The sequence below is a fragment of the Halichoerus grypus genome, chromosome 2 (genome assembly GCF_964656455.1).
Source record: "Halichoerus grypus chromosome 2, mHalGry1.hap1.1, whole genome shotgun sequence".
NCBI lineage: Eukaryota > Metazoa > Chordata > Mammalia > Carnivora > Phocidae > Halichoerus > Halichoerus grypus.
In genome coordinates this window covers 44610144-44636259 of record NC_135713.1, presented here as the reverse complement: position 1 = coordinate 44636259, position 26116 = coordinate 44610144, and the positions used below count along the sequence as shown (strand labels likewise).

General features: G+C 43.5%; 1 protein-coding gene and 1 long non-coding RNA gene across 16 annotated transcripts in view; one reads left to right on the top strand and one right to left on the bottom strand.

Annotated features, from left to right (window-relative positions):
* The window catches only part of LOC144381083 (uncharacterized), a 912868-nt gene that overhangs the window by 672292 nt on the left and 214460 nt on the right, over positions 1 to 26116 (top strand). For 2 of the 13 annotated variants that reach the window (XR_013445581.1, XR_013445579.1), the window contains exon 3: positions 22797 to 22821. The exons of 10 other annotated variants lie outside the window; for them this stretch is intronic. This is a non-coding gene — a long non-coding RNA (uncharacterized LOC144381083). Of the gene's footprint in view, positions 1 to 3597; positions 3621 to 22796; positions 22822 to 26116 lie in introns of those variants that run through there. One more of the 13 variants, XR_013445586.1, reaches the window with a different exon arrangement.
* The window catches only part of GRIA1 (glutamate ionotropic receptor AMPA type subunit 1), a 299370-nt gene continuing 285384 nt past the window's right edge, over positions 12131 to 26116 (bottom strand). For 2 of the 3 annotated variants that reach the window (XM_078066772.1, XM_078066771.1), the window contains exons 15-16: positions 22658 to 22792; positions 12131 to 14972 (exon numbers count right to left, since the gene is read on the bottom strand). In XM_078066772.1, the coding sequence (XP_077922898.1) occupies positions 14772 to 14972; positions 22658 to 22792 (336 nt within the window). In that variant the 3' untranslated portion in view covers positions 12131 to 14771. The remainder of the gene's footprint in view (positions 14973 to 22657; positions 22793 to 26116) is intronic. The other variant, XM_078066773.1, reaches the window with a different exon arrangement.

Genomic DNA, 26116 nt, shown 5'->3' with positions numbered 1-26116 from the left:
GGGAGGTTAACTGACTGCCCAGTGTCATTCAACTCTCAGGATTTGAACACAAGACTCAGTATCCCCACTCGTAGCTACTGTGCTGCCTGCTTTCAGCTCATCCCAAACATGAAGAACACTTCTAGAGCTTGTGTTTTGTGATTCTGTGATTTTGTGGGCCCCTCCTCAGAACTGACTCTTTCGGTGGCCTTGGAGAAGAGCTAGGACTCAGCAGAGTGGAGACCAGAACTTCATACTTTGACTGATGACCAAATCCTACTTCCGCAAGAAAACATGAGCCACGTGCGGATGTGGGGCTTCCTCAGCACTCTGTGTCCTGGCTGAGCTCCAGCCACTGAGAATGACAATGACAGAGACACCCTGCTTCCCCCCTGCCCATTTCCCAGACCACTTCCTACTTGGAGACAGGACCCTTTCTCAAACTTCTCAACTCCTGATGAATGAAAAGAACAGAACATGGCTTCTGATGTTGGACAACTTCTGAAGCCTCTAGCCTCATGGTTAGATGGTTAGGCTCTGGGGTCCCACAGACTTGGACCCCAATTTTGACTCTGCCCTGTAAGTAACTTGCCCAAGATTGAAAATTATATTTTCTCTTGGCCTCAGTCTCCTTATTTATAATAGGAAAATCACAGTCTCTTTCTAGCATAGGTTCTTAGGAGGATTAAATGTATAATAATGCAAAATGTTTAACATTGTGTTAATTAAATATGAGTTTCTATCTTCTTTCTCATCTTGAAGTTGTGGGAGTTGGTGATATTGAACTAACTGGGGCTACATTTTTGGGGTAAAGTGATAAGTTGGGGCATCACTAGAATGCAGAGGAGGACACAAACTATGGGAGTAATAATAATATTAACGTTCCCTTACAACGAGTGTCGCACATTGCAGTTTACAAAATGCACACATATACATATACATATACATAGTCTTAGTTGATCCTTGACATGACCCCGGAGAGTGAGGAAACCATATCACATGATGTGTTATTGAGACCCTGGGGATGTTTATCTTGAGGCATACAAGATAGGAGGAGGTGAGAATTACCTTCCGATCTCTGGGAGGAGGGGGACACTTGGGAGGGCAAGCCAAGAACCAGTGCCTAGAAACATGTCTTGCAATTTTAAAGTCAGAGCAGGCTAAGGGCAGACACAGATACCCGGAGGAGGTGGTGAGTATCCATGTTTCTGGAAATACGCAGGCAAGAGGCATGTGTTAGTGCCCGTCCACCCGCCCTCTGGTTGCCTTAGTTGTGAGAATCCAGGATTCTGTGAAGTTGCACATGATTAACTCGTCAGGTAGAACATGATAATCCTGAGTCCTGGACATCTGCGATCTCTCTTCACCTTGCCCTCCCTGGCACAGGCAAGACTACACCTTCATAATAAGATTAGAACAGCAGGAATGTCCCTTCTGTGCGGTTGGGGCAGTGAGTCTGCTCTGTCTGCAGTCTTCTGACTTGAATTCCACATGGGCTTCTTGCCGCCGTTGCTCCTGCTGTGCTGGCGGAAGGATGGGCAGGGGTGGCTCATTATGCTGAAGCCAGAGGCAGGGGGCAATGGGAAGTGTGGGCTCTGGCAGAATGCCATCCAGCAGGAAAGGAGCAAGTGGTGGGGCAGAGGAGAAAAGAACAAATGCAATCACACCTGCAAGGTGGGCTGATCGCATTCTGTGAGGGTGGGGACTGCCACGTGAAAAGAAAATGGCACCATTGACACCTGTCTCAGGGGATCTGCAGGAGGAAGAGCCTCTGCAGATTTGACCGTTAGAGGAATCTTGGTTTTCTGTGCTGAGGAGACAGGCAGAGCTGCATGTAGAGACTATGAAAGCACAGTTCTTCTGAGATATAGTCCTTGAATTGAGTCATCCATTATTAAATCATTAATTTATTGAGTACTGAACACATGCTAGGTTTGGTGAGGTAGTACAGTAGGATTTCTGGTGCTGTGGTTAAAAGTTCTGGGTTGGGCTTGGACAACCCATAAATTCCTCTGAGCCTCTGTTTCCTCATCTGTAAAATGGGGATAGGAGTGCCTGCCCTCTGCCCCTTATAGGGTTATTGTGAAGCTAGAATGAGGCCATATGTGTGGAAAACATCTTTCCGACTGGCCCTGCAACAACCCTTTCTTTAGTGAGATGGGAGGAAAGAGAGGGTGATAAGTAACTGATTTTCATTGTAAATCCACATTTCTGATAAACGGATCAGAAGCTAGTTTACAAGGTCACGATTCTGGGTTCTTAATGAAGATTCAGCATTTATCTTTCTGCTAGCTTGAGATTCACAGGAGTTTGGAGACAGACAATTCTCACCTGCAGCCTGGCCCCACCAATTGGCAGTTCTGTGACATGGGGCAAGTTGTTTAACTTCTCTAGCGGCCCAGGTGAAAACAAAGGTAATGCCTGCCTTTCAGACCATTTTTATAGGCATTAAAGAGAGGGAGTATATGTAATGCCATCAGGTACAGGAACTGGCTTATAGAAAGTTACATGTACCTGACTGAGAGCTCTTAATGCCTCAGAAGTTGAATAATCTGACATTCTTTTGACTGATATTCTTTAATTATATTTTTTATCACTATGTAGAATACAGAGTACAGGCTATTAAGGATAATGGCAGCACTGTCTCTAGCTGCATGTCCCACAGAAGAAAGCAAAAAGCTCTTGGTTAACACCTTAGAAAGCTTTCATTGCAATTACCTAGAAGGCTTTCCTTGAGGAATTCTGGTGAGCAGAATTTTCTGCATCTCCTTAAAATTTCTAGTGATGGCAACAAAAACATCTGTTCTGGTAAACCACCATTTAGCATGGCTCTACCTGCAAAACAATGATTCGTTTCCTTCTTTTTTACTCTTTTATTTGTGAGGCCAGCCCTTGGCCAATTACATCCTCAAGTTAACTGGTGTATGCTTTTATTTTTTCCGTCCACATAGGGGGTATCACAGGACCAGCAACTGTCTGGAGTTCTCATTTGATGGAGTGCAGAGATCAGGAGTCAAGAAGCTCACCTTTCAGCCCCAGCTTACCCACTTTTGCTTATGTGACTTTAGGTGAGTCTCTTGATCTTCCTAAGCCTCAGTTTTAATTTATAAAATGGCAGTAATAGTCTCTACTCTGTCCACCCACCATTCAGGACATTGCTATGAATCAAGACAGGCAGTAGTTGTGAAAGAGCTTTGTGGCTACAGAAATCTGTGGCATTGTGAAGGATTATTATTTTGGAGCAATCATCACTCTAAGTAAAAGCATCAAACAGTGAGTGGAATTTCATGTGTGAGCCAATGGGGTGGGAACAGATTTTTCAGGGGCTTCTGAAAGTACTAAACTGCTGCTTGACCTTGCTGGCCTATATGTCAGTATGGTTTGCCTCTACTGTTTTTCTCTTTATGTATTCTCATTTATCTGTGCTGCCTCCCTTAAGTCCTCATGGGATTTATGCATTTTGTGTTTTACTTTCTATCAAAGGCACTGCATTTAATGCAAAGCTGATAGCTAACTGTAGGTGTCCAGTCTCTGCTTCAGAAAATAAATAAACATGAATAATAAAGCTCTCCTTTTCCCTGCAATGGTTCAGGGTGTGTGTGTGGAGGAGGGAGAGAGGGAGGTAGGGAAAAAGGAGGAGGAGTAGGAGAAAGGAGGAGGGAGGGAAGGGGAGAGGAGAGGGAGAGAGAGATTCTCTGATAATATACTCCTTTTCACAGGATGAAGAAAATAAAAATTTATGTGCAGAAAGGAACCCCTTTGAGACCTTACTTACTGCTTCTTTAACACCAAATCTTTTTCAGAGAACTCTCAGGTATGTGTGAGTTAACAGTCTCAGCATCCCTCAGAAGACAGGTCAGTAGGAAAACATTCTTTCCCCTGACAGCAGAGGGGAAAATGGAAGCTGACAGAAGTCAGGATGGTGACATTGCTGCCTCAGTACTTGCAGATGGGTTTGGACAGGAAACATTTGAATTCAGTCAAACCGTTTTGAAACCCGTTGCTAGCCATAGAAACCACTAATTAGAGCTCAATTACTGACTTTTTCTTGGTTATTACCCAGTTTCTAGCTGGTCACTGATTGATGAATCACGATTGGTTGGTAGAGATGGAAATTAACTCAAAGTAGCTTAGGCAGAAGAGGTATATGATCAGTTCTCACCCCTGGGGGATCTGGGTACAGGCTGGCCTCTGGAACTGGGTCCAGGGACTTGATGACATTAGGACTCTTTTCCTCCATCTTGCATCTTGGCCTGAGTGAATTGGCTTTGTTCTCTCCTACTGCAAAAAAATCTTTCCCTACATGAGTCCAAAGATAGCCCTTGGTTAATTTTAGCTTGGATTCAAAATGCAAAGGCCTCCTTCTCATCTGAACTTCAGATTAAAAAAATCTCAAGGAAGGATTCTAATTAGCCTGATTTGTGTCACAAGATCATGTCTAGCCCAGTCACTGTGTCCAGGGCAGAAAGGGACTATACTTGTCTGAGCCAGGGGTGTGTGGAAGGGCAGGGTACTGGGGTTGGCAGCACAACCAGCACCCCTTGATTCCATGGTAGTAGGAGCAGCTCCCCAAAGGGAGGGATGCCAACTGTGAAAACCCAGAGATGGCTACTGCCAGTACTGCCCTGATGTCCTTGCAGTGGTTTTCCAGTAGCTGAGAAGTTAGTTTTTATATCATTGCTAAATGGTTTCTAAGCAGTTCATTAAGCTGATTACTCATCAAATGAAATTAACAGCTGCTTTTTGTTTTTCCTCCTAAATGAGCTCATGTCTAAAGACAGGTCCTCTAGGTCACAGCACACTTTTATTGAACGGAAAAGAAAAATGATTCTTTTTTCTGATTGTGATATTATGGCAAGATGAAGGAAAGGGTAATGAACAATTTTATTTCCCCAAAAGATCTAGGTAATGAGGTTGTTTTTTTAAAAAAACGTGTTTTCCTCTTGGAATTGTCTAGATAACTGCTTAATCTTCCACTTCAAACTCCATGTATATCCATCCACAGGCTTCTCTGCTGAATGAACAATTTCTCCTGTCTCTTTGTGACTACTTTTAAGGTAGGCACATTAAAGCAAGGGCTTCCTAATCATAAAATTATGGCATTTGCTTTAGGAGCTTTTAATTTTGCATTCTGAATCATTTGCTTACCTTCATGTGTCTCTACCCTATTCTCCAAGTGCCTCTTTACTATTCCTAGCAAAAACTAGTATCAGGAAAACACCTGGTAACAAGCATTTTAACCCATGTGACTTTGCCAGGTGTTCTTGCCGACCAAGAACATTTCTAAAGAAACTTAACTTTGTGGAATAAAAGGCTTTGTCCTGGATAAAAAATTTGGGGGACATAAACAGCAAGGAAACGTTTTGGTTGGGGGAAAATTTTATCACTCTTCTGAATTCCCACCATTTGCCTACTTTAGATTTGAGACTAGTCCTGGCAACAATTTTCAACTGCCTCAGTCCAAAGAAAGCCTTTCCAGATCATGGTCCAGTTTATCCAGGTACACTTAACTAGCTCTATAAGCCAGATGAAAAGCCAGACATTGAGCTTTAGGGTTGTGTGAGTATAAGAAGGTCTCTTTGCTATATGCCAAGTACCCTGGACTCTGAGCCAGGAGAACTAGCTCCTAGCTAGTCTTGTTTTAACCAGGAACTTATACCACTCTGGGTAGGTCAATAATTCTCTAGGGCCTCAATATCACTTATTTATGGAATATAATTGGATAAAATAATGATTAGATGATTTCTAAGGTCCCTACCGTAGGAACTTTTCTGAGTTTCTTTCTTTTAGGTAAAACATTTATCCATTGGAAATGTAACTATCTCTTCCCAAGGACATGTGAGCATGAAATCAAACAGTATATGTCAAATGCCCAGCACAGAGCAGATGTCACGTAGATGGTAGTGGTAATGCTGATCACCATTCATGATTGTACCACATAGTTCCTGTAGGGTGGTATTTATGGACTCACGTAGTGTGCTGTTCTCTTTGTTGGTAATAGTGGCCTTACTTGTGGAAATTGTCCAAATGTCGGCACACACATATTTAGATCCTTACATCCAAGGATCCCCTGCCACGTGATACATATAAGATACTATTATCAACATTTTCCATGGGCCAAAAAACCTACAATCCTTCAAGGATTGAGGAGAACCTTTTACTACAGCTGGGCTAGTGGATGCGTTGCAAAGCACTTATCCTTCCTCATTTTGTGTTTATGACTTAATTTATAAACCCATCTTGGTTCCTTTAATTGGCTAAAGACTGGGCCCAGAATCCCTTGCATCGTGGTATGACACCCGTTGGTGCCCTGAAAGTCACTGTCTCCTTCCCTGGTGACTTCTTGTATGGTCAGGCAAGTGCCATCCACAGGTGGCAGGTCTGTCCCCTGTTGGTAAAGTCCTTCTGGGACTTTTTTTTTTTTTTTTTTGGAAATTTTCATGCAGTCAGATGGCTTCCTATGATCTATTATGAGAATTCCTGTGTTGTAGGAATTACACAAATTCTAGGTGGCTAAGGTTCCACTTCTATCTCTGAGCTTCAGTTTGCTCAGGAGTAACACTGGGATGGTAATTCAGCCTCACAGGCTTACTGCCATGATGAATAAATGAAGGGAGTGGAGTGAGGCACCTAGCACGGTGCCTAGCACATAGTAGGCGCCTCAAATATATGTTTCTTGTAAACTCAATACCTGACACCTGAATGGATTTCTTCCTCAGCCCCCAAAACTTCAGTTCCCTCTTTCACGATGAATTAAACAAGCACTCCCCCACATAGTCCAGCCTTCTCCGTCATTGCTTGCCTCACCATGTGGTGCCAGCTACACTGGGTACTTGCCCTTTTCCCAAACAGACCCTGCCTCTTCCTTCCCTCATGCACTGGTTCATTCTGTCCCCCATTCTTTGAATGCCTTCTTCTCTGTCTCTGTGTAGTGCCTACAAAGGCAACAGAAGAATGTCATCACTCCTTCTCTTATTTCCCCAGATAGAAAAGATCTCTTCCTCCTTTGGGCACTAAAGGGCATTTCAGTCCTGCCTCTCTCAGTCATCAAGTCATTCAACAAGTACCTATTGAGGATCTGTTATGTACCAGGCATTGTGCTGAGGCAACAGGGTCCCTGGTCTTGTGAGTGCATATTTTAGATGGGGAGAGGCAGACAATAAGCAAGTAAACAAGATATTATTAGGTGGTGATGAGTAACCCGAGCCTGAGTGATGTCAGAGCTAGTCTGCATAGGGTGGAGAGGCAAGGATGTTCTGGGGGAGACGACATTTTTAGCTAAGACATGGATGAGGAACTAGCCTTGCAAGGATCTGAGTGAGGAGGGTTTCAAGCTGAGCAAACAGCAGATGCAAGAGCCTTGAGATGGAGCTAAGCATGGCATGTTTGAGGAACAGGACAGAAGCTGGGTGGCTAGAAAATAGTGATCAATGGGGGGAAGCTAATGTAGTATATTCAAAGTCTCCTTTTTAAAGGCTGGACACAAGGTGGTGAGTGGCATGTGGAAGACTGGACCCAGGCACTTTGACTTTTTCCATCTATCTTTGACCTTGTGTTGTACTTAGTGGTGTTTATGAACTTTATTTTTTCTTCCTATCAACACTGTAAGACATACGGCTATCATTATTTGTCTCCTTATTCCCTATGACATCTACCTGTGGACATGGGCATTCAATACCTATGTCTGTTAGAAGAAAGAGTGGATATTCTGGGATTAGAAATGAAGCTTATCCAGTGGGATATGTGGGGCTTGGGTAGGGCTCACCTAGAGGCCTCTCAACTGATTCTAGCTGCAGAGCCTCTTGCAAAAGAGACGGGGCAGAGCATAAGCCACTTCTGCAGGCAGAGCCCCTACTACCTCCTGGACCACAGCTCTTAGTTCTGGCAGCCTGGTTGAAACCCCAGCCTTGGTTTCTCTGGGCTACGTAGATTTATGCTGTGAGCCAAACTCTTCTGACCTCAGCTCACTTCCCTAAACTCAGTTTCTTCCTTGACTAAATTCCTGTAACTGTTCATCTTCCCTGATGGTTCACCTGATTTAGGGTCCTTTACCCTTTTACTATTCAGCCTTGTTCTGCCATCATCCATACTCAACATGCTATTGCAATGCTGTAATTATGTAAGACAGGGTTTCTCAACCTTGGCACTGTTGACATTTTGGGCAGGATAACTCCTTGTTGTGGGAGGCTGCCTTGTGTGTTGTAGGAATTTAGCAGCATCTCTGGGCTTTTACTTACTAAATGCCACTAGCACTCTACCCCTAGTTGTGGCAACAAAAAATATATCCAGACATTGCCATATGTCCTGGGATGCACAAAATCTGCTCTGGTTGAGAATCACTGACATCTACAACTAGGAGGGAACTTAGAGACCAATTAGATGAATCCCCCTTTTCTCGTTTCACAATGAGGTCACTGAGGCCCAGAGTAGGAAATGTGTTGCCCAAGGTCACACCACAAATTGGCAGTGATGTAGGCAAGAGTCTTAATATTTTTTTCGATCTTATCCCGCTGCTTTTTGGTAATGTGGTGAAATATTAGGAGGCAGTCAAGTAAAGTGAAAAGGTAGTGACTTTGGAGAGAGAGTGGGAATGGAATCTAGGTCAAGTCATTGATTGGCTGCATGACCTTGTGTTCTGAACCTCTCTGAGTTTCCATTTTCTCTTTTGCAGTGATCCTAGACCTAAGGGTGGTAACAAATCTCCACCTCGCAGGATTATTTTGAGGACTAAATGAGATGTTTGTCCTAGCATCTTACCTGGTATGCATAGTGCTGAGCAAACATGCTCATAGTGCTCTCCTCCCTTGTAGTGCTATAAAAATGACAAGCACAGTATTGAGGAGAAGTTAGAGTTGTCCCAGTAGGATTAAGAGTGCCCATGAATATGAGGCTGGTAGGCAGTGCTTCCAGTGGCCTGTGTTAAAAATGCAGCTAGTGGGATTTGGTGTTTGTAATGGAAACAGCCAAATAGTTTTCCAGTTTGGAAAATAACTGGCTGTGTTGAAAACGGGGACTCGGGGCACCTGGGTGGCTCAGTCGTTAAGCGTCTGCCTTCGGCTCAGGTCATGGTCCCAGTGTCCTGGGATGGAGCCCCGCATCGGGCTCCCTGCTCAGCGGGAAGCCTGCTTCTCCCTCTCCCACTCCCCCTGCTTGTGTTCCCTCTCTCGCAGTGTCTCTCTGTCAAATAAATAATAAAATCTTTTAAAAAAAGAAAAAAAAAAAGAAAACGGGGACTCATTTGACACAGTTGTCCCCCCCTACCACGCCCTTTCCTGAGGAGGTATCTCTGATAATTGTATTTTCTCTCTAACATCCTATCTCTCTCTTCCCCCAGGAGATTGTGTTACGACAGATATGCCTAAGGGGTAAAGGAGTGTTCAGAGCCCAAGTCAGGGACTGTGCCTTTTCCTCCTCTTTACTAGATGAATATGATGGCATTTTCTCTTGGGACCGTGGAGATTTGACTCCAGGTAACCCAGGTTCTGATGTTAGTCTGGCCATTGAGAAATAACCCTAATATAGTTCTTTGTAATTTTCAAAGAAGTTTTCATGAGCATTTTCTGTGTTCCCCAGGCTGACAGAATTGTTGTGGTTCTCAATCCTGGCTACACATTATAACCACCTATTAGTTCAAAACAAAACCAGACAACACCAATACTCTGACAACTATGCCTCAGCTCAGACAAACTCTATTTGGACATGAGTCTTGGGCATTGGTGATTTTGCTTAAAGTTCACTAGGCGATCCCAATGTGCAGTTAAGGTCCAGTATCACTGCTTATTTTGACACCAGATATCCCATTTCTTTGATGAGAAAAATGAGTTTCAGAGGAGTTAATTTTCTTGTCTAAGCTTGTAAAGGAAGAAGGAAAATAAACCAGGTATTGTGAATCCTAATCTAGGCCTTTCCACTATAGCAAACTGCTTCTCTGTTCGTGATGTGATCTGGAAACTTCAAGAAACAAAACATTTTTGAAAATTACAAAGCACTGTAATAAGGTTATTTGTCAGTGGCCAGACTAACAGCAGAACACAGATTACCCGATGGTCAAATATCTATAGTCCCAAGGAAGGAAAAAACTCATCTGACAAAAAAGAAGGTAGCTTCTTAATTCAAAACCTCAATTTTCTTATCTGTAAAGTGGGGTAGGAATGTACTGTCTAGACATTCTTTCCTTGAAAGAACAGCATTTGGTAAGGAAGGAACTTGCCATTTTGTCTCTTAATTAAGGTAAGTTGAGTTTTGACATTTCAGTGAAAGATACTCATCCTCATTTCTGTAGGGCATTGCTGACCCTCTCTTGGTGTATATTAGGGGCTACTGAACAGATAACCTGAATAGGGCTATAAAAGATGCAAGATAAAGTAAGGACAATTAGGGGACTTAGTTAACTTTCACACCTATGGCATCTCCTTGGCAAGAGTTTGTCCCAACTCCAGGGGCAGTCTAATAACTGTGGGGATACTGTGACCATTAGGATCTCCTTTCTGTAGCTGAGACAGTCCATTGCCCTGTACTTCCCAGAATGGATCCTGGTCTTGACCACACAGAAAGCTAGCTCTGCTTTCCCCAGGACAACCCTGAAGATCCTTCTCCAGGCTCAATCAACTGTTGTGCAGGGGACCTGCTTCTCAGTCCCCTTTCCAGCGGGCTTGCTGCTCCTTAACCTGGATCTGTTTTAGAGGGGCTAAAAGTAACTCTCCTCTTCTCCCTTTTTGCAGTCCTGTCTGGATTAGTGATCTCTCATACCCCAGAAAGATAGGCTGGCTTTCCCAAAGGTGTGGCAGGTATAGCCTTAACCATTTTTTTTTTTCCCAGTTACTTTGGCATTACAGGAAGGTAGAGAACTTCTTGCCTGTTATTTTCCTGGCCATGATACATCATGACCTGGTTAGCAGTAAAATGGGTAATGCAAAGGCTTTGGATTTAGGTAGACCCAGTTCAAGTCCTGGCTCTGTTACTTCCAGGAATGTGAGCACATTACGTCATCTTTTAAAGCCCGAGTTCCTCTTCCACAGGGCCCTTCCTTAGAGGGCCACTGTCATGGTATAGAAGGTATGAAGTGTGCTTGACGTAGTAAGTGCTTAATACATGGTAACCTGTGCTCTTACAGCTGTTATGATCATTATCTGAACTATATGAAAGTAAGGTGACAAAGATGAATTTTCTCTACCTGTTAGCTGCTGTTAAAGTGTTTCTTCATTCAGAGGCACCTAGGTGCTGGAGGTGACTGCAAGTGGGTCCAAACAATTGTTGGAGCTTCACACAAGTCTGTTAGCTTCTTCCCCTTCCCTCAACCCTTTACCATAGAGATGGTAGTTACTGCCTGAAATGCCACAATTAGAACTTCATTCATTTGGGGTGCCTGGTGGCTCAGTCATTAAGCGTCTGCCTTCGGCTAGGTCATGATCCCAGGGTCCTGGGATCGAGCCCCAAATCCCTGCTTGGCGGGAAGCCTGCTTCTCCCTCTCCCACTCCCCCTGCTTGTGTTCCCTCTCTCGCTGTCTCTCTGTCAAATAAATAAATAAAATCTTAAAAAAAAAACTTCATTCACTTATTTTAGACCTCTGACCCTTGTTAATATGCAAAATTCCTTGGAAAAGAAAACATTTGAAGCTTTTCTTAATTATCAGTATCTAAATGTCAACAAATGTCAGATCCTTTATAGAAAGCCCATCTTGCTGGAGTGAAAGAAAAACTTTCAGGCAAGAATGAGAGGGTAATGTGGTCTGGGACCAAGATTGCCTGTTTTTAAGCATGGTCTAAATTGGTTTTGGTTTAACTCTGCACATCACAGATATACCTAGACTCCAGTTTGGGGGTGTCTGGAAGACCTACCCCATGAGCCATCCAGTTCTCTAGTACTGTGACCATTGTATGTCAAACCCTACCCCCAATGTAGTTGGAACAGTGGCTCTTGGAAACCATTATCACTTGGTCTTTTTTTTTTGGTTATCCTATTTGAATGCATAACTCAGAGTGAACTAGTTCAGCTGAAATGACTTGTTTGAGAGCTGTTTGTGAATCAGGAATGGAGGTTACCATTAAAATTGTACTAGTCTTAGGTTCAGCAATAAGGAAGTAACATAACCTCTAGAGCTCTGGCTTCAGAAATGGCACAAAAATGGAATGGACAAATATGAAAAGTAGGTAATGGATCCACAGTGATTTAATTCTCGGTGATATTTTCATTTTATGCAAATACCAAAAGAAAAAAAACCCCTGGCTACTTGAAAGAAAAACAGGAACCAAAATATTTAGTGTTTGATCAAGCAGAAATCCTTTCACACATCTGCTAAGAGAATTAAAACAAATATAGATGTTAAATAAAAGGCCCAGGTACCAAAGAGCAAAATTTAATGAAAGCCAGAACTGTTAAGTATGGATTCCTGTTGAGAAAAATGTCAATCTCTTTCAGAGTTTTCCCATTGCTCTATTTTTAAGAAAAGTGTAGTAAAAATACATAATACAAGTTAACTTTTTTCTTGCTATTGTTTTCCCCGTCACCCCTCCATTGATAAAAAGCTTCCTCTTCTGGAGTCTTGGACCCCCATACAACATAGACCCTCATTGTTAGCTTAGATGATCTCTCCCTCTCAGATCATGTTACTGGTGAGCTCAGTGGCTGGAGAGGCATCCTACCAAAGGCAAAAGGTCTTTGAAGCATGTTGATGGTAATAGGATTATTTCCAACTCCTCTGAAATGCACTCCCTAATGGTGGGTCATATCAGATTCTGCAGTGGTAGGCTAAGGGATGAAAAAAAATCTGGTGGGAGGGCAGGGGATGGGGAGGACATCAGCTGGTGAAAAGTATAAATCCATCTTGATGGTCCTACTTCACGTACCATGCCCACACTGACATGTGAGAGACTGGACAGCACTTGAGTTGAAAGAGTGAAGAGTTTGATTTGGGGATGGTTCTTTGCTATGGCTGATATTAGGAGAATGGGAGACACATAGAGATGGTGGGTGTCCACTGAGATAATCCACTGATGAAGCCAGTGATTCTGCACTTACTTGTTGGTAGGCTCCCAAACCTTTAGTTTGTCAGTTGCTAATGATAACCCCTAGCAGAGAAGACTAGATAGAAGTAGGGGGTAAGGAAACAAGCTAGAACATGGTCACCAATAAAAGCTAAAGACACATGGCACGCACTGAATCATGCACCTAGGAGAGTGGCTGCTGGACAGCTGGAAGCCAATTGCACCAAGAATGAGAGCTGGGATCTCCAAGAAAGCTATGTGCCAGGAACCCTGCTCCCAACTAAAGTTGCAGTCAGCCTGGGCTTCTCTCCATGAACCCTGTCACTTCTCCAGTCTTGCTTTAGTTCAGCTTTATAGTTACAATCATGGGCATATTGAGTCTGGACATTGGAATAATACATCCTCATTCTGTCTTAGCCAGGGGGAAGGTCAGCCTTCTTGGAAGTTGGGGTCAGTGATCTTAAGGTCCCCCAATGTCATTATCAACTTAATTCATCCCCCTATCTTCCTTAAAGTTATTCATCCTTGGGCATTTTACTTTCTAAAGTGACAGAATGTTACCTGGCCACATGCTAAAACAACACTTTTAAATGGACATAAAAATCCAAGTTCTCCAGGTCAGCAAAACCCTAAGCTTCATATTTGGTCTCTTAATCCTAGGGCAGGGCACACCATGAAAAGTTCTTTTGCTTGTGGGCTTCCATGATGCTTCCTCTTCCAAAATTCTTCCATCCTTTATTTTGCACTTAGTTTGCATAGCATTTTCCCCCATATCAGAGGCTCTGAAGAGAGAGTCTACTCCACAGTGGGGTTCCTGCTTAGATGTCAAGCAAATGAAAAATGAGAATCATGGGCAATATCTCCCTGGCTGTCAACTATTCCCAAGGCTGTACTTGGTTCAGGAGGACAATTCAGCCACCAGAGTGCCTTTGGGCTTGAGCATAGCAGAAAGACATAATTCTCAGGCTGAGGTTGACTCTGTGAAGACACATACCATTCCACCTAAGCCTATGGGATGGCTGTTACACATTAAAGGAAGCTTTCTATGAGCCTCCAGCAATAACTTCTTGAGTCCTCCTCTGACTGCACACCTGCCTTTGCCCTCTCCACCACCCTTGGTCTGAATTGCTTTTTGCACATGTCCTCAGCTATATCAGTGCCTAGGAAGTGCCCTTCCTGGGGAAGGCAGTCCACTTCTTCAACAACATCCATCCTCATCCATGGCTTGGGGCCGAGGAATGGAGGGTAACTTAGAGAGCTCCAATGGTGAACTAGTTTGAAGGTTGCTTTTTCCCTTTTGCTTGCTTGTATGGTAGAACTAATCTTTAATCTCCAATCTGAAAACTGAAGAGACATGGGTAGGGAGTTGGCAGTAAGAAGCCAGGAGAAGGAAGGGGCCTAACAGAACCTGCAAACCATGGATATTAGTAAGAAAAAAAATATCGCACACACTAAGACATATTAACAACCGAATAAAAGAAAACAGTACAGTTTCCTCATTAATGTTCCTGTGACTCCATTTCAGAGACACAGGCTCTATTAGACAGGGTTATTCTCCCCTTATTGCGGTGCATTGTTGTTTATCATCCTCACTTAGCAAACGGAAAAGTGTGAAAGAACATCAAAAAAGGAAAAGGGATGGCAAAATGATTTTTCAATTCTTCAGGAAATTCTGTTGAATCATCTTCCTTGTGGTCATGGTGGTTGGTGGCGGTTGCGTTTCATTTTATTGTTTTTGGCACTGAAGGGTTTGGGATGGAACTGGGGGAGCTTGAGCATGCTCCCCAAGGGGTCTCCATCTGCTCCAGTTACAATCCCGTGGCTCCCAAGGGCATCCCTGAACTGTGGCTCATGCAGGGAATCGACTGCATGGACTTGGGGAAGTCGTGGCTGACTACACGGCCATTTTCTCCACTACCGCCACCGCTGGTTCCTGCCCCACTGTTACGTGGGAGCGTCGATGTCCGTATGGCTTCATTGATGGATTGCTGTGGGATCAAACAGAAACCCTTTTCAGGAGGACCGGGGGTTCTTCCCCAGGTCCTTGGCAGTGACTGGCAAGGAGAATGAGTCAATGCTGGCCTTAAAATCTCACCCCATCCCTCCTCCCCATCCAACTTTTTTCCTTATCTGGAATGCTAACCTTGGCCTCCCACAAATACACAAAACTGCTGTGTGGCTCTGGACAAGTCTAATCTCCTTTCTGGACCTCTTGTGCTCTCTGTGCAATGAGGTGTGTTGGACTGGGTGGTCACTAAGATCCTTTCTAGCTCTTATATTCTGTGATTTCTAAAGATGGAATATTTCCATGGTAGTATTAATGATAATAAATGTAGCAACATGACCAAGTAGAAAAGTTGTGGAAAGGGGTTTGGGAAACTTGGGATTTTAGTTTTGGTTCTGACATCAACTAGTTGTATGACCTTGTGCATGTCTCCTTACCTCTCTAGACTTTTAAATCTCCATGTTTGTAAAATGTGATTATCTATACACCTGCAGACTTCTATTAGCAAGAACAGTGCTACTGCATGAAAAGTTATTTGAAATTTTTTTTTTTTAAAGGAGTGTGTTGTTGTTGAGTTAAAATTTAAAACTACCTCTGATTTACTTCAGGAAAAATCCTATCCTACCTCTAGTAGCATGTGTTATGGGAATGTAGGACTTATTTGAATAATAGTCAAAATGTAATTGGAAAGAAGCATGGGCTAAAGAAAATGAGAATACATTCCAAAGATTATTATCTGCATGTCAGCTGTTTCCCACCAGTATGTATAACCTGACTTCCAGACTGACACATCAAATCAGCTCTACTTGTGATTTCCAGAATATTGGAATTCTAGATATGAAAAGGACTCCAGTATCACCCTGGGATCAGATGGGTGAAGTGGACTGTTCAAAACCACAACCTGGAATTAGAACCATATCTTATTAGATAAGAGTAAGGATTCTGTTCTGAGTTCCTTTGGAGAAAGAAGCTTCATGACATGAAATCCAAACCCTCCTCTCTTCCTGTCACTTCTAACCTCCCATTAAGAGATACCATAGAATTTTTGAAGTGGGGGTTGGTTTCTTGGGAATCAACATAAAGAGGAATTATCTATAAGTTGAGAGTTTTCTGAGACCAATCCTACTGATCCTTCAAGGCTCATTCTGTTCTCACCTCCTTCTTGAAGCCATCCTACACTGTACCAGCAAGTATTTGGCCCCCCTCCCCCGCCCAGTCTAGTACTCCTACATTATACATGCTTTTGTAATGGTTCTGCTTCTGCTATGTCTGGAGAAGGGCAAGGTTCATTTCTTCCCAGTCCGCAGCAGTCTCCCATAGTGTCCACTATATAGTTAGATGTTTAATAGATATTCTTAAATTTGTCTAAAAAAAAGTCAACCACCTAGGACCCTTCTCAAAAAGTTTATGAGCTTTCTCCTCTGCATATTGCCATGATTCTAGCCATCAGAGAAGTCAGTCAATCTCTGGTGGCCAGACAGACATAAACAGCAGCTTGACCTAATTTTTGTTTCTACTATACTATGCTGAGAGTCTCCTCTTATTTCTGGCAATTCTGACAATATTTTTAAGTGTTTGTTCTTTTTAAAATTCCTGATTCAGACAAATTTGCTCCAAAGGTTGCTCTACCCATACTGGTTCTGCCTTCTTAAACTTCTGTTCTTTCTTTCTTTCTTCCTTTATTCTGTTCTTTGATTTATTTTGATTGTCCTCCACTCAAGAAGTGTGACCTTGATTGCATTCTTCTAAGTCAAGGCCAAATAAATACTACTGTGATGCTTTATGGGGGAAATGTGAAAAGAATACCCAAGGAATTAATGGTTACTTGTTCTCACTTGTGTGTGAGGGAAGTATGGAATCTTTTACGGATTAGCCTGGAATGTTTATCTTCTATGATTTTTTTCTGCTACATCCCTTTAATTAAAAAATAAAGTTTAAAGCTCACACAGATCAACTTGGGCTTTGTTTTTCAAAAGGTCTCATATATTCCCGTAATATTCCATTGAAATTGGTGGTATTGAGGAATTCATCTTAAAGGAGAAGATTGGCGGTATAGTCAATATTGGTGCCTACCAAAGTCTGAGATAACTTAACCAGGCCTGTAGCTAAAACCCTCCAAATCCATACCACTTGGGAGTGGTTTTCCAGGAAGCTGAGGGCTTCTCTGTGGTCAATGACTCCATCCTCCCATCGACAGTGAGTGCTACCTGCTTACTGGCTTCCTTTCTAATACATTATGGGATCTCAGGAGAAGAGATGAATAGAGTCAAAACTTGGGAGTGGAAAGCAATGCTAAAAATGACTAGATCATTAGTTCCTAAATTTGACTGCACATTGGAGTTATCTGGGGAGTTTTGGGGAAAAAATACTGATGCCTGAGACATACCCTCCAAGATGTTGACTTACTAAGTGTGGTGTGTGGCCTGGACATCTGGATTTTTGAAAACTCTTTAGGTGATTCTAATATGCAAGCAAGGTTGAAATACACTGATCTAGTTTATATCCTTCACTTTACAGAGAAACTGAGGACTTATGACTGACTGACTTAAGGTTAGAGTTATCAGTCCCTTAATGTCAAAGTGGATGACCTCCTAACTATATCCCCCATAGCTAAGCTGTCATAAGCTCATATTATTCCTCCCCTTGCCTCTGGGAAATGCAGTTCTCCCTTGTCCATCCTTGACATACCAGCCATTCTTAAAGTTCATCCTTTCAGGTGTGTTTGAAGCTGATGCTCAGGGAGAAAAGTGTGAGTGTAAAGTCCAACCTCAAAGTCCCCCAAGTTGCCTCTTCAGAGACTCATTTCTCTAACTGTGATTATATCCTAACTTCTCAGCCACTTGCTTTTCCAAGAAAAGTCTCCCCAGCCTCTGCCCATCCTAGAACACCATAATAAAAGCTCAAATCTCAGTGATGACCTCCTACTAGCATGTATGCTAAGAGCCAGAGTGACTGTCTGCTGTGGAGGATGCACCCCTGCATTACCAAGTCTCTCAGCTGCTTGATAATTCTAGGGAAATGCACAAAGCCTCAGCTGCTATGGCTTAACCACAGCTCATGTCATACATACAGTTATTTTCTACAGGGAGCAAAGTGGGCAATAATAAAGACGCTGGTTATCTTTAATATCAGCTAAGGACTCAGTTCTGGTCCTTTCCCCCCAGGTAGAGGAGAGGCACTGAGGATCTGAGACTTCAGTCTGGACTGTGTCTTAGGTTATATATTTTTGCTACTATATGACCATTCAGATTCTACTCATTGGAAAAGTTGTCTGAAGTCCCTCTCTGAGTCCCCAACTCTCATGTTCTTCCCACAGTCTTCCTGTGCTCTGGTCACCCTGGACTTCTTCCCGTTTCTGGGCAAAGGTTATAATTTTTGGGTCTCTGACACACGTGCATCCTTTGTAGGCAACTCTTTCCCCCTGGTTAATTCCTTCCACATTTCAAGTCAGCTAGACATCAGTTTCTCAGGGGAACCCCTGTGACCTGCCCCAACCCTCATTCCCTGATCAGGACTTGACAGCCCCAGTATTTTTGTTCAAATCCTCAGTGAACATGTAAATATTTGTTGTTGTTGTTGTTTTTGTGTCTTCCCATCACACTTGTAGTTTCCTGAGAATAGAAGCTATGTCTGTTTTGTTCCCAACTGTGTCCCCAGTGATGAGCAATGCCTAGCATACAGTGGTGCTCAGTATGTCTTTGTGGAAGGAACGCCTCCAGGGTGTCTTCCCACTGTCCCTGTGACACCTGCTGTGTGCCTTGCTTGTGTGACATGTCAAAAGGGAAAGGGACTCGACAACACACAAGCAAAAGATTACCTATTATGGATGGCCTCAACAACTACCTCAGGAAAACCTAAGGATAGGGCTGCATCTTATTTGTCTATGCACTGTGGCCGCTGCTGGAGGAGACACATAGTAGGTGCTTACAATGATCTGTTCCTGCATTGGAAGTCTAATTCCTGTTTCTCCAGCTCCTAGCTTGTGTGACCTTCCTAGGACAAGCTCCTTAGCTTCTCTGAACCCCTATTTCTTCATCTGTAGAACTGCAAGCACAACACATTACAGGGTTAATAATGTATATAAAGCACTCTGAACATGGAAGTTACTAAAAAGATGTCTTCTTCCCTTCCTTTCGTCTTTCCCTCCTTCTTCCCCTTTTCTATCCCCTTCTTTCCCTTTTTTTCTCTTCCATGAACAGTGGGGAAGGGCTCCCTGACTACTGTTGAGAAATCAGGGGTTGGCCCTGAACTATGTTTAGAGGCTCAAGGCCCTAAAAATTAGCCAAACATTGTGATCAAGGAAAGGAACAAGAGGGAAAGTCCTCACCAAAGGCCCGTGACACTGTCAACATGGCCCTCTGTGTGAGGTGGAGGCCGCATGTCTGTAAAGAGTTAACTGCCTCTGGGGAAGGCTAATTACAGAATAATAAAGAAAACTGCAAAGCTGTGAAGTCTGAGAGGCAGGTGAATGGTATCCTACTTTTCTCTTTTGGATAAGAGAGAAGTTGATGGAGCTTCAAAAATGAAGGGTTGGGTTGATTAATAAAGATAGTAGAAGTATCTTTTCTGCAGTTGGAAGATTAAAAATTCTATTAGGAGCCTTGGTGAATTGGGCAGAGTTGTGCCAACCAGTGGAATTAATTATAAAAGATTGTGGTGGAAGACCTTGGATGAATGATTCTAAGAGATCCTGGCGTTGGCTTCTGAGAAATTCAACATCTTTGTAAAGGGAAGGGTACGAATGTCCCCAAGAAGTTATAACCTGCCTTAATGGCCTCCTCTAAGTATTCTTGTCTTAACCTGAATGTTGTGACTTCAGTGGTGAAAGTCATCTGTCTAGTTTTAAGACAGTCCTACTCTTTAGCCACCCTGGTACCATTACCTGACACTGACCATGATTAGTGGGAATGGTAATCCCATAGGAAGGGCCAGAAGTCCAGGCACTTCCTGCTTGGTGGATGTCTGCTCTCATCAGATTTTATGAGCACAGATGGGGCCAGAACCAGCTTGGATGATGCTGTCTGTGCTTCTAGGCTGGGTGGTCTTGATGGTTCTATTTGCTTACCCAAATAGCAGCTCTCCCCCATGCATCACCTCAGCCTTGAGGAGATCTTCTCTTCTAGGTACAATTCTACATTAGTTTTACTAATAATTACCCTATGTGTGCCAAATGTCCAAAGAGAAATTAGACACAGTTTCTTACCTTCAGGAACTTAAAAACTATATAACTCAAAAAACCTAGGACATATAAGTAGGGGCAATAAAAGGAAAGTCTTAAAAAGACTGTAGCTGGTCCCTAATAGGAAATGTTATTATTATAAATTCTAGTTATCATTGTTAGTACTGTTATTTATCGAGAGCTTATCATGATGCAGGCATTCTGCCAATCCCTTTATATCCATTTTTCACAGAAAGCTCACAACAATTTTATGAGATATGTACTGCCACTAGCCCCATTTTACAGAAAAGGAGGCTCAGAGAGTTACTGGAACTTGTCCCAGATTACACAGTTAACAAATGGAACAGGCAGTGTTTATGCTCAGACACTCAGTCTCTAGGGCCCGTGCTTCAGACACCACACTGCACTGTGTTCTAGGGGAGCCGTGAGAAGGAGCTCCTGTGATGTGTACTGGGCCAGTCCTAGGCCCTTGGTTTGGGTCACAGTTCTCATGGAAGGTTTTGGGGGTTTGTAAATGTTGTAGCTCACCTAGCTCTTTTTCTGTTCCACTCTGCCTCCAGAGTGGCCTTTCCTCACTTTGGAGGGTAAGATAGGAGAATATTTAGGTTTATGTTTTGGATGGAATAGGCAAAGAAATCTTTGTTTAGGTTCTAGGAGACCTTTTTGTGTTTGCCAAGCTTCTTGGAGGTCTACCCTGGGTTTAGGATCTGAGGCCCATGCTTTTGCTCTGCTTTGTCCTTTCTGAGAAGACCTGGTAGTGGGTGAGCTGGTTAAGGGTAGGAAAGAGGTGTTCCTAAGTCCCCTGGCTAAATACCATCATACTACCATCCCTTAATTGTTCCTTGTTATTGTATCTTAGTTACATTGCCTTTTAAATAGGCTCTATGGGCAGAAGACAGGGAGAGAGATTAGCCTGCATTAAGGCACACCGGTGGGAAGCATGAGGTGGGTGGTTAGAGTACGTAGTATGTAAGGAGAGCAGATTGCTTGGGAGGGGAAAGTAGGCTGGAGCCATGATGTGGAAATGTTGAATGCCAGGACAGAAGGTCTGAATGCCAGGACAGAAGGCCCTCCTCCTCCAACTCCCACTTTCTGTGTACAAAACTGAATACAGAGTTTCCAAACAGGGGAAGCAAATGTCCAGCAATGTCTTCTCCAAGAGTGACCCTGGAGATGTGTGTAGGGCTGTTGGTCCAAGGCAGGGAGAGGCTAGGTAGGAGGCTGTGGTTGCGACTCCACAGTGGGTGTACTGAGCTTATATGGACTTCTTAGGGCCCATTCTAGGAGAGCAAATCCTACCAGTGAATCTTCTTAGTCTAGTCAAGCCAACATCACAGCCTAGGTTACATTGCTCAGTGACTGCATTTCTCTCCACCTTTGTTGGTCTGAGTCCCACTCGTCCTTCCTCTTAATTTTTGCCTCATCCTGGGAGCCTTCTCTAATTCCCTCTTCCTCCGTATTCCTATCGACCTTCCTATCTATAAGTTGCTTCATGGAGTAATTTTTCTGTGCAGTTTTTTTGTTGAAAGTGCCAATGGTCACAGATTGCAACTCAGTCCTCTCTGTCTCATCATGATGTCTTGCTCATGGTATTGCTCACATAATTCATACTTGCATAAATATTTTCTTATTGAAGCTAAATGAGGAAATGTGAGGGGTCTTGAAGGTCATTTATTCAAAACTCCCTTTGAGTACTGGAATCTATATCCTCCCCAAGAGTTACTCTTCCTCTACTTGTATACCTCCAGTGATGGGATGCTTGCTTTTTATTGGGATAGTCCATCCCATTTTGCGGTAGCTCTGAAAGAAAAGTAGATCTCACTGTGTTAACATCTGTTCTCCATAGCTTTTAGTCATTAGTTCTTGTTGTACACTTTGGGACCCAACAGAACTAGTCTATTTTTTTTCCACCTGAAAAGTCTTCATATTTTTATAGAAAGCTCTCTTATCCTCCATAATTCTTCTCTTCTCTGGTTATTTGGCTTCAACTATATTTGATGTGGTTTGGGGTCATTTAGCTAATCTGCTTATCCTCTGTGCATGATCTTCTTTGCCAAAATCTATATCACAATACAGTGGCTAAGAAAAGACCTAACTCACCAAGCATGGCAAAATTATCTATCTTGCAGAAGATAGACATCCCTTCCCCTATTTTGGGAGCGATACTTTGGGAGCAGCCTCAGGAGAATCTACTTTTGTAGCAACCACTCTTGCCTCACACTGTGTTGACTGTCCACTTAAAGTCCTAAGTTTTAATCTCACCACCCCATCTCTGGCTGGTGCAATTGTTTCCCAGGCCTATGTTTACCCTGACACATCCCATCTTCCTTCCTTTCTCATAGCTGTCTCCTTTCTTATCACCTTCCTCATCCCAACTTTCTGCTCCTTGCCTCAAACTGACCTCAACTTCCTCTCGCTGCCCCCCACCCCCCTTCTAGTACAGGGACTCCCAGGAAACCCAGCGATATCACAGGATGGGGTAGGAAAAAGGCCTGGGGAGACGATGCCACCTTCATCCGCTTGGATTCACTACGGGATTTGTAGCAGAACTCGATTAAGGCAACCAGCATGGCTAGTCCAAGTCCTCCAATCAGGATGTAGAACACGCCTGCCACATTGCTGAGGCTCAGGGCGCTCGTCTTGTCCTAGGAAGAGGAGGAGGGAAGGGGGGAGGGGAAAGAGCAAAGTGAGCCAAAAGGCTAGAGAGCATCCAAGCAACAGCATTTTTACACACATACACTCAACCCCATTACCCTTTTTAACCTTCAAAATAGCTGGAGAGGCTTTTTATTCATTGACAGAGTGCTAAATATCCCAAGGAAAAGTGTGTGTGTGTTAACAATATTCCAAAGCATCTCTGATTATGTTTAATTTATAATTACATTTTCCTCCCTCCTCAATGCCTGTTCTGGGACAAGAGACACCACAAGAAATTCGGGGCAGCTTCTTTCAAAATCTGCATCCTTGAGCTTACCCTATTCTTTCAGAAAACATGTACCTTCCTTTTCAGCTCAGTTCCTGTCCCTGACCCTTCCGTTGTGCAAAGCCTCAGCTTTGCCTATTGTTTATGTCTCTGAGTGTTTTTCTGAGTTGGCACTTAAAATGAACTTCTCCCTAGATGTGCCTTTAATTTCAATTTAATAAGGCAGTCATTGCCCACATAATAAAGACCAATCAATGTATACCTTTAACTTACTGATCTGAGCCCCAGTCTAGGGACAAAGGAAACTAGGGGGCTTGGAACAGTAAAATGGCCCTGAGAGAGAAAACTAGCTCTATTAAATCCTAATAATTATGCTTAATTGGTGTCATTTTTCTGTTGGAGGTGCTTGCTAAAAGACACTGCAGGCCGATGCAGGTAGCTGAATTTAGAAATCTCTGCTGCCTATGGTAAAAGATCTTATACTGGTTGTGGATGAGCAGAATCGTGGAGCAGATTGCTTAATTCCTAGGGCTGGGGGACAAGTACCCATCTCTAGTAGTTGGTGGACAGAGCTCACTTTGTGGAGCCTGAGAAAGACCATCAGTCTGCTGAGACTCTCCCTGCATCCTGTCACCTCCAGTCGGGTTCAAAATTGGGGGACTGGGGACTGTTCCCAAGCAGTAAGAACAACCAAAGGAAACTGGTGGTTATGATGGTAGTAACAGCTCAGAGAGCGGGGAAACTGCTCAATAAAATTCTTGACACAGGCAAGTGAACATCTTTAATTTATATCTTTAAATCTTGGAAGAATACTCATCCCCGGATGTCATGGTGGTGCTAACATCTTTGTTTATATTGTTTGCTTAGGTACAAGTTTTTCATTGAACTAAAATGCACGCCTCAACTGGCACAGATACACACCGTGGTTGGTTAGTTGATGGTGCGGGACAGGATATAGCTTTTAGTTCTCTGCATGGGCTCTTTTTCAGGTGGGGAGGGAGGCAAGTCACACAAAGGGTGAACTGTCTTGCCCCAGGGACTCCTTTGACATCTGCCCATTAGAATCTGGGTATGTGGAAAGGGGTTTGTTAGTGACTAAATCAGTGGGCTCTGCCCTAGTTCTACTTGGTGCATTGTACAGGGTTCAGCAGGGCTGAGTTTGGGCACCGCAGCTGGCAGATAGCAGCATGCCTTCCCTCCCCAGAAGCAGCCTTGGCTAGCAGAGCTGTAGGATTATCTAAAGCACACCCCTTTGGTGGCTTCCTGTATTGCTAAAGCAGATGGCTCTTGAATATGGGTTACACTTGGCAAGGCATATTCTGGCTTGGGAAGCAATGGAAATGATTATTCCAAGGGGTAGAATTTCTCCTGCTCTCGTATAATGGCCTGATAAGGGATATGTGCAAAAATGAGTTCAGTGCTTGGTTCAAGAGTTGGCGGAACAAGTAAATTCCCACTTGGCATTATTTTTCGGAACACTCAAAATGTCTCCCTGTTTGTTGTTCAGGAGGTCTGTAATTCTGCTTCTGGAGAGTAATTCTTCAGAGTCCTTGGAGGATTTATGGTTAGTAGAAGTTCCAATAAAACTCTTCTGTGTGGAACAAAAGAAAAAAAAAAAACCACCAGGCTCTTCTGTGTGGACAGGGCTAGGAGTGTGGTGGGGAGGCATGTTAATGCATCATCAGTTCACACCTTAAGAAAGAGTAGTTGACAGTGATGCTCAAAGGGAGTGGATGGGAACAGGCCTGGGGGGAAGGTGGTACACAAAAAGCTGGGAGGAAAGAAATGAGTCCTTCACATGCTGATCAGCCTTAAAGTAACTGCAGTGCAACTTGCCTCCTTGGTCACCAACACTGTTTCTGTTTTCTTCCTCATGGTCTTTTCAAGTTCACCTTGGTTGAGGATTGCCTTCAAGGATAAGGGAATGGTAGGCATCTTTTTTATTTTGTTACTACCTTCAAGAAACCCCTAAGAGGGCATCTACCTCCTTGGCCATAGATGGTGGGATGTCTATTTCTGGTATACTTGGGAAGGAAGCAGGGTCAGATCTTCATACGAAAGTAGGGACCGGGGGCATATTCTATGTAACTGTAGAAGGAGGAATATCCAGTGACTGAGTACCTCACTATGTCTGGAGGTGGAGAGCATCTTTCACTTCTGAAGGTCTCTGGCCTACAGAGATGACACTGTAAGCATGTTGGGGGACACATCCCATACAAACAAAGAGGGCAGCCGGATGGTATGGAGACTGCCACCTCTTGCAGGACACACAGTGCCAACACAATTCTGTAGTAGCAGGGATGAGGGAAGACCTGTGGAATCAATCACCTGGACCCTATCACTACCAATATCAGAAAGCAAACTTAGATATAGCACAACTGTCTAAAGCTGGTATACTTTGATAAGGTATGGAATGAGAGGCTGGTGTTGCTCTCTTCTTAGCTCACGTAGTTGAGGAGTTTACATTTAGGCAAGGTTTTATGATTTCCCTTATGTGTGCCATTTGCTTTTTGATAATGCTAACTTTGTTTTTTTTAAAGGGGGCCCAAGGCCATGGTCTACTGTTCAGTAGCCATTACTGACTCTCTTTGAGTCACTCTCAGAATATGATGGGCTATCCAGGAGCGGGGTTAAAAATCCATTTAAGGACCAGAGCTCTGATTCCTCCCCTGGCCCATAGTGTCCATACAAGAGGACATGTGTCCTCATGGACTTGTGTTCATGTTTCCTGGGTAAGCTACAAGCTTCCCAGCTATGACCAGGGAGAGGGGAAAGATAGAACCCAAGTCTTCTGAGCACCCTTCTGGAGGACCCCATTCTCCTCCCATCCCACAGCAGCTGTACTCCCAAAAGCCAGGCAGCTTGTTGGTGGGAGTGAAAAAGTCACAACTTGTCTTCTGCCAGGAGGGAGGGAAAAGAGTGACAGCACTGAGAAGAATGACAGGTGAAAAGAAAAACAAAAAAATCCATTTTTCAGAATTGTTGGGCTTGTCGTCATGGTGATGAGCCCCCCCCCCCCCGCCAATCTGTCCCCCTTAACCTGTTG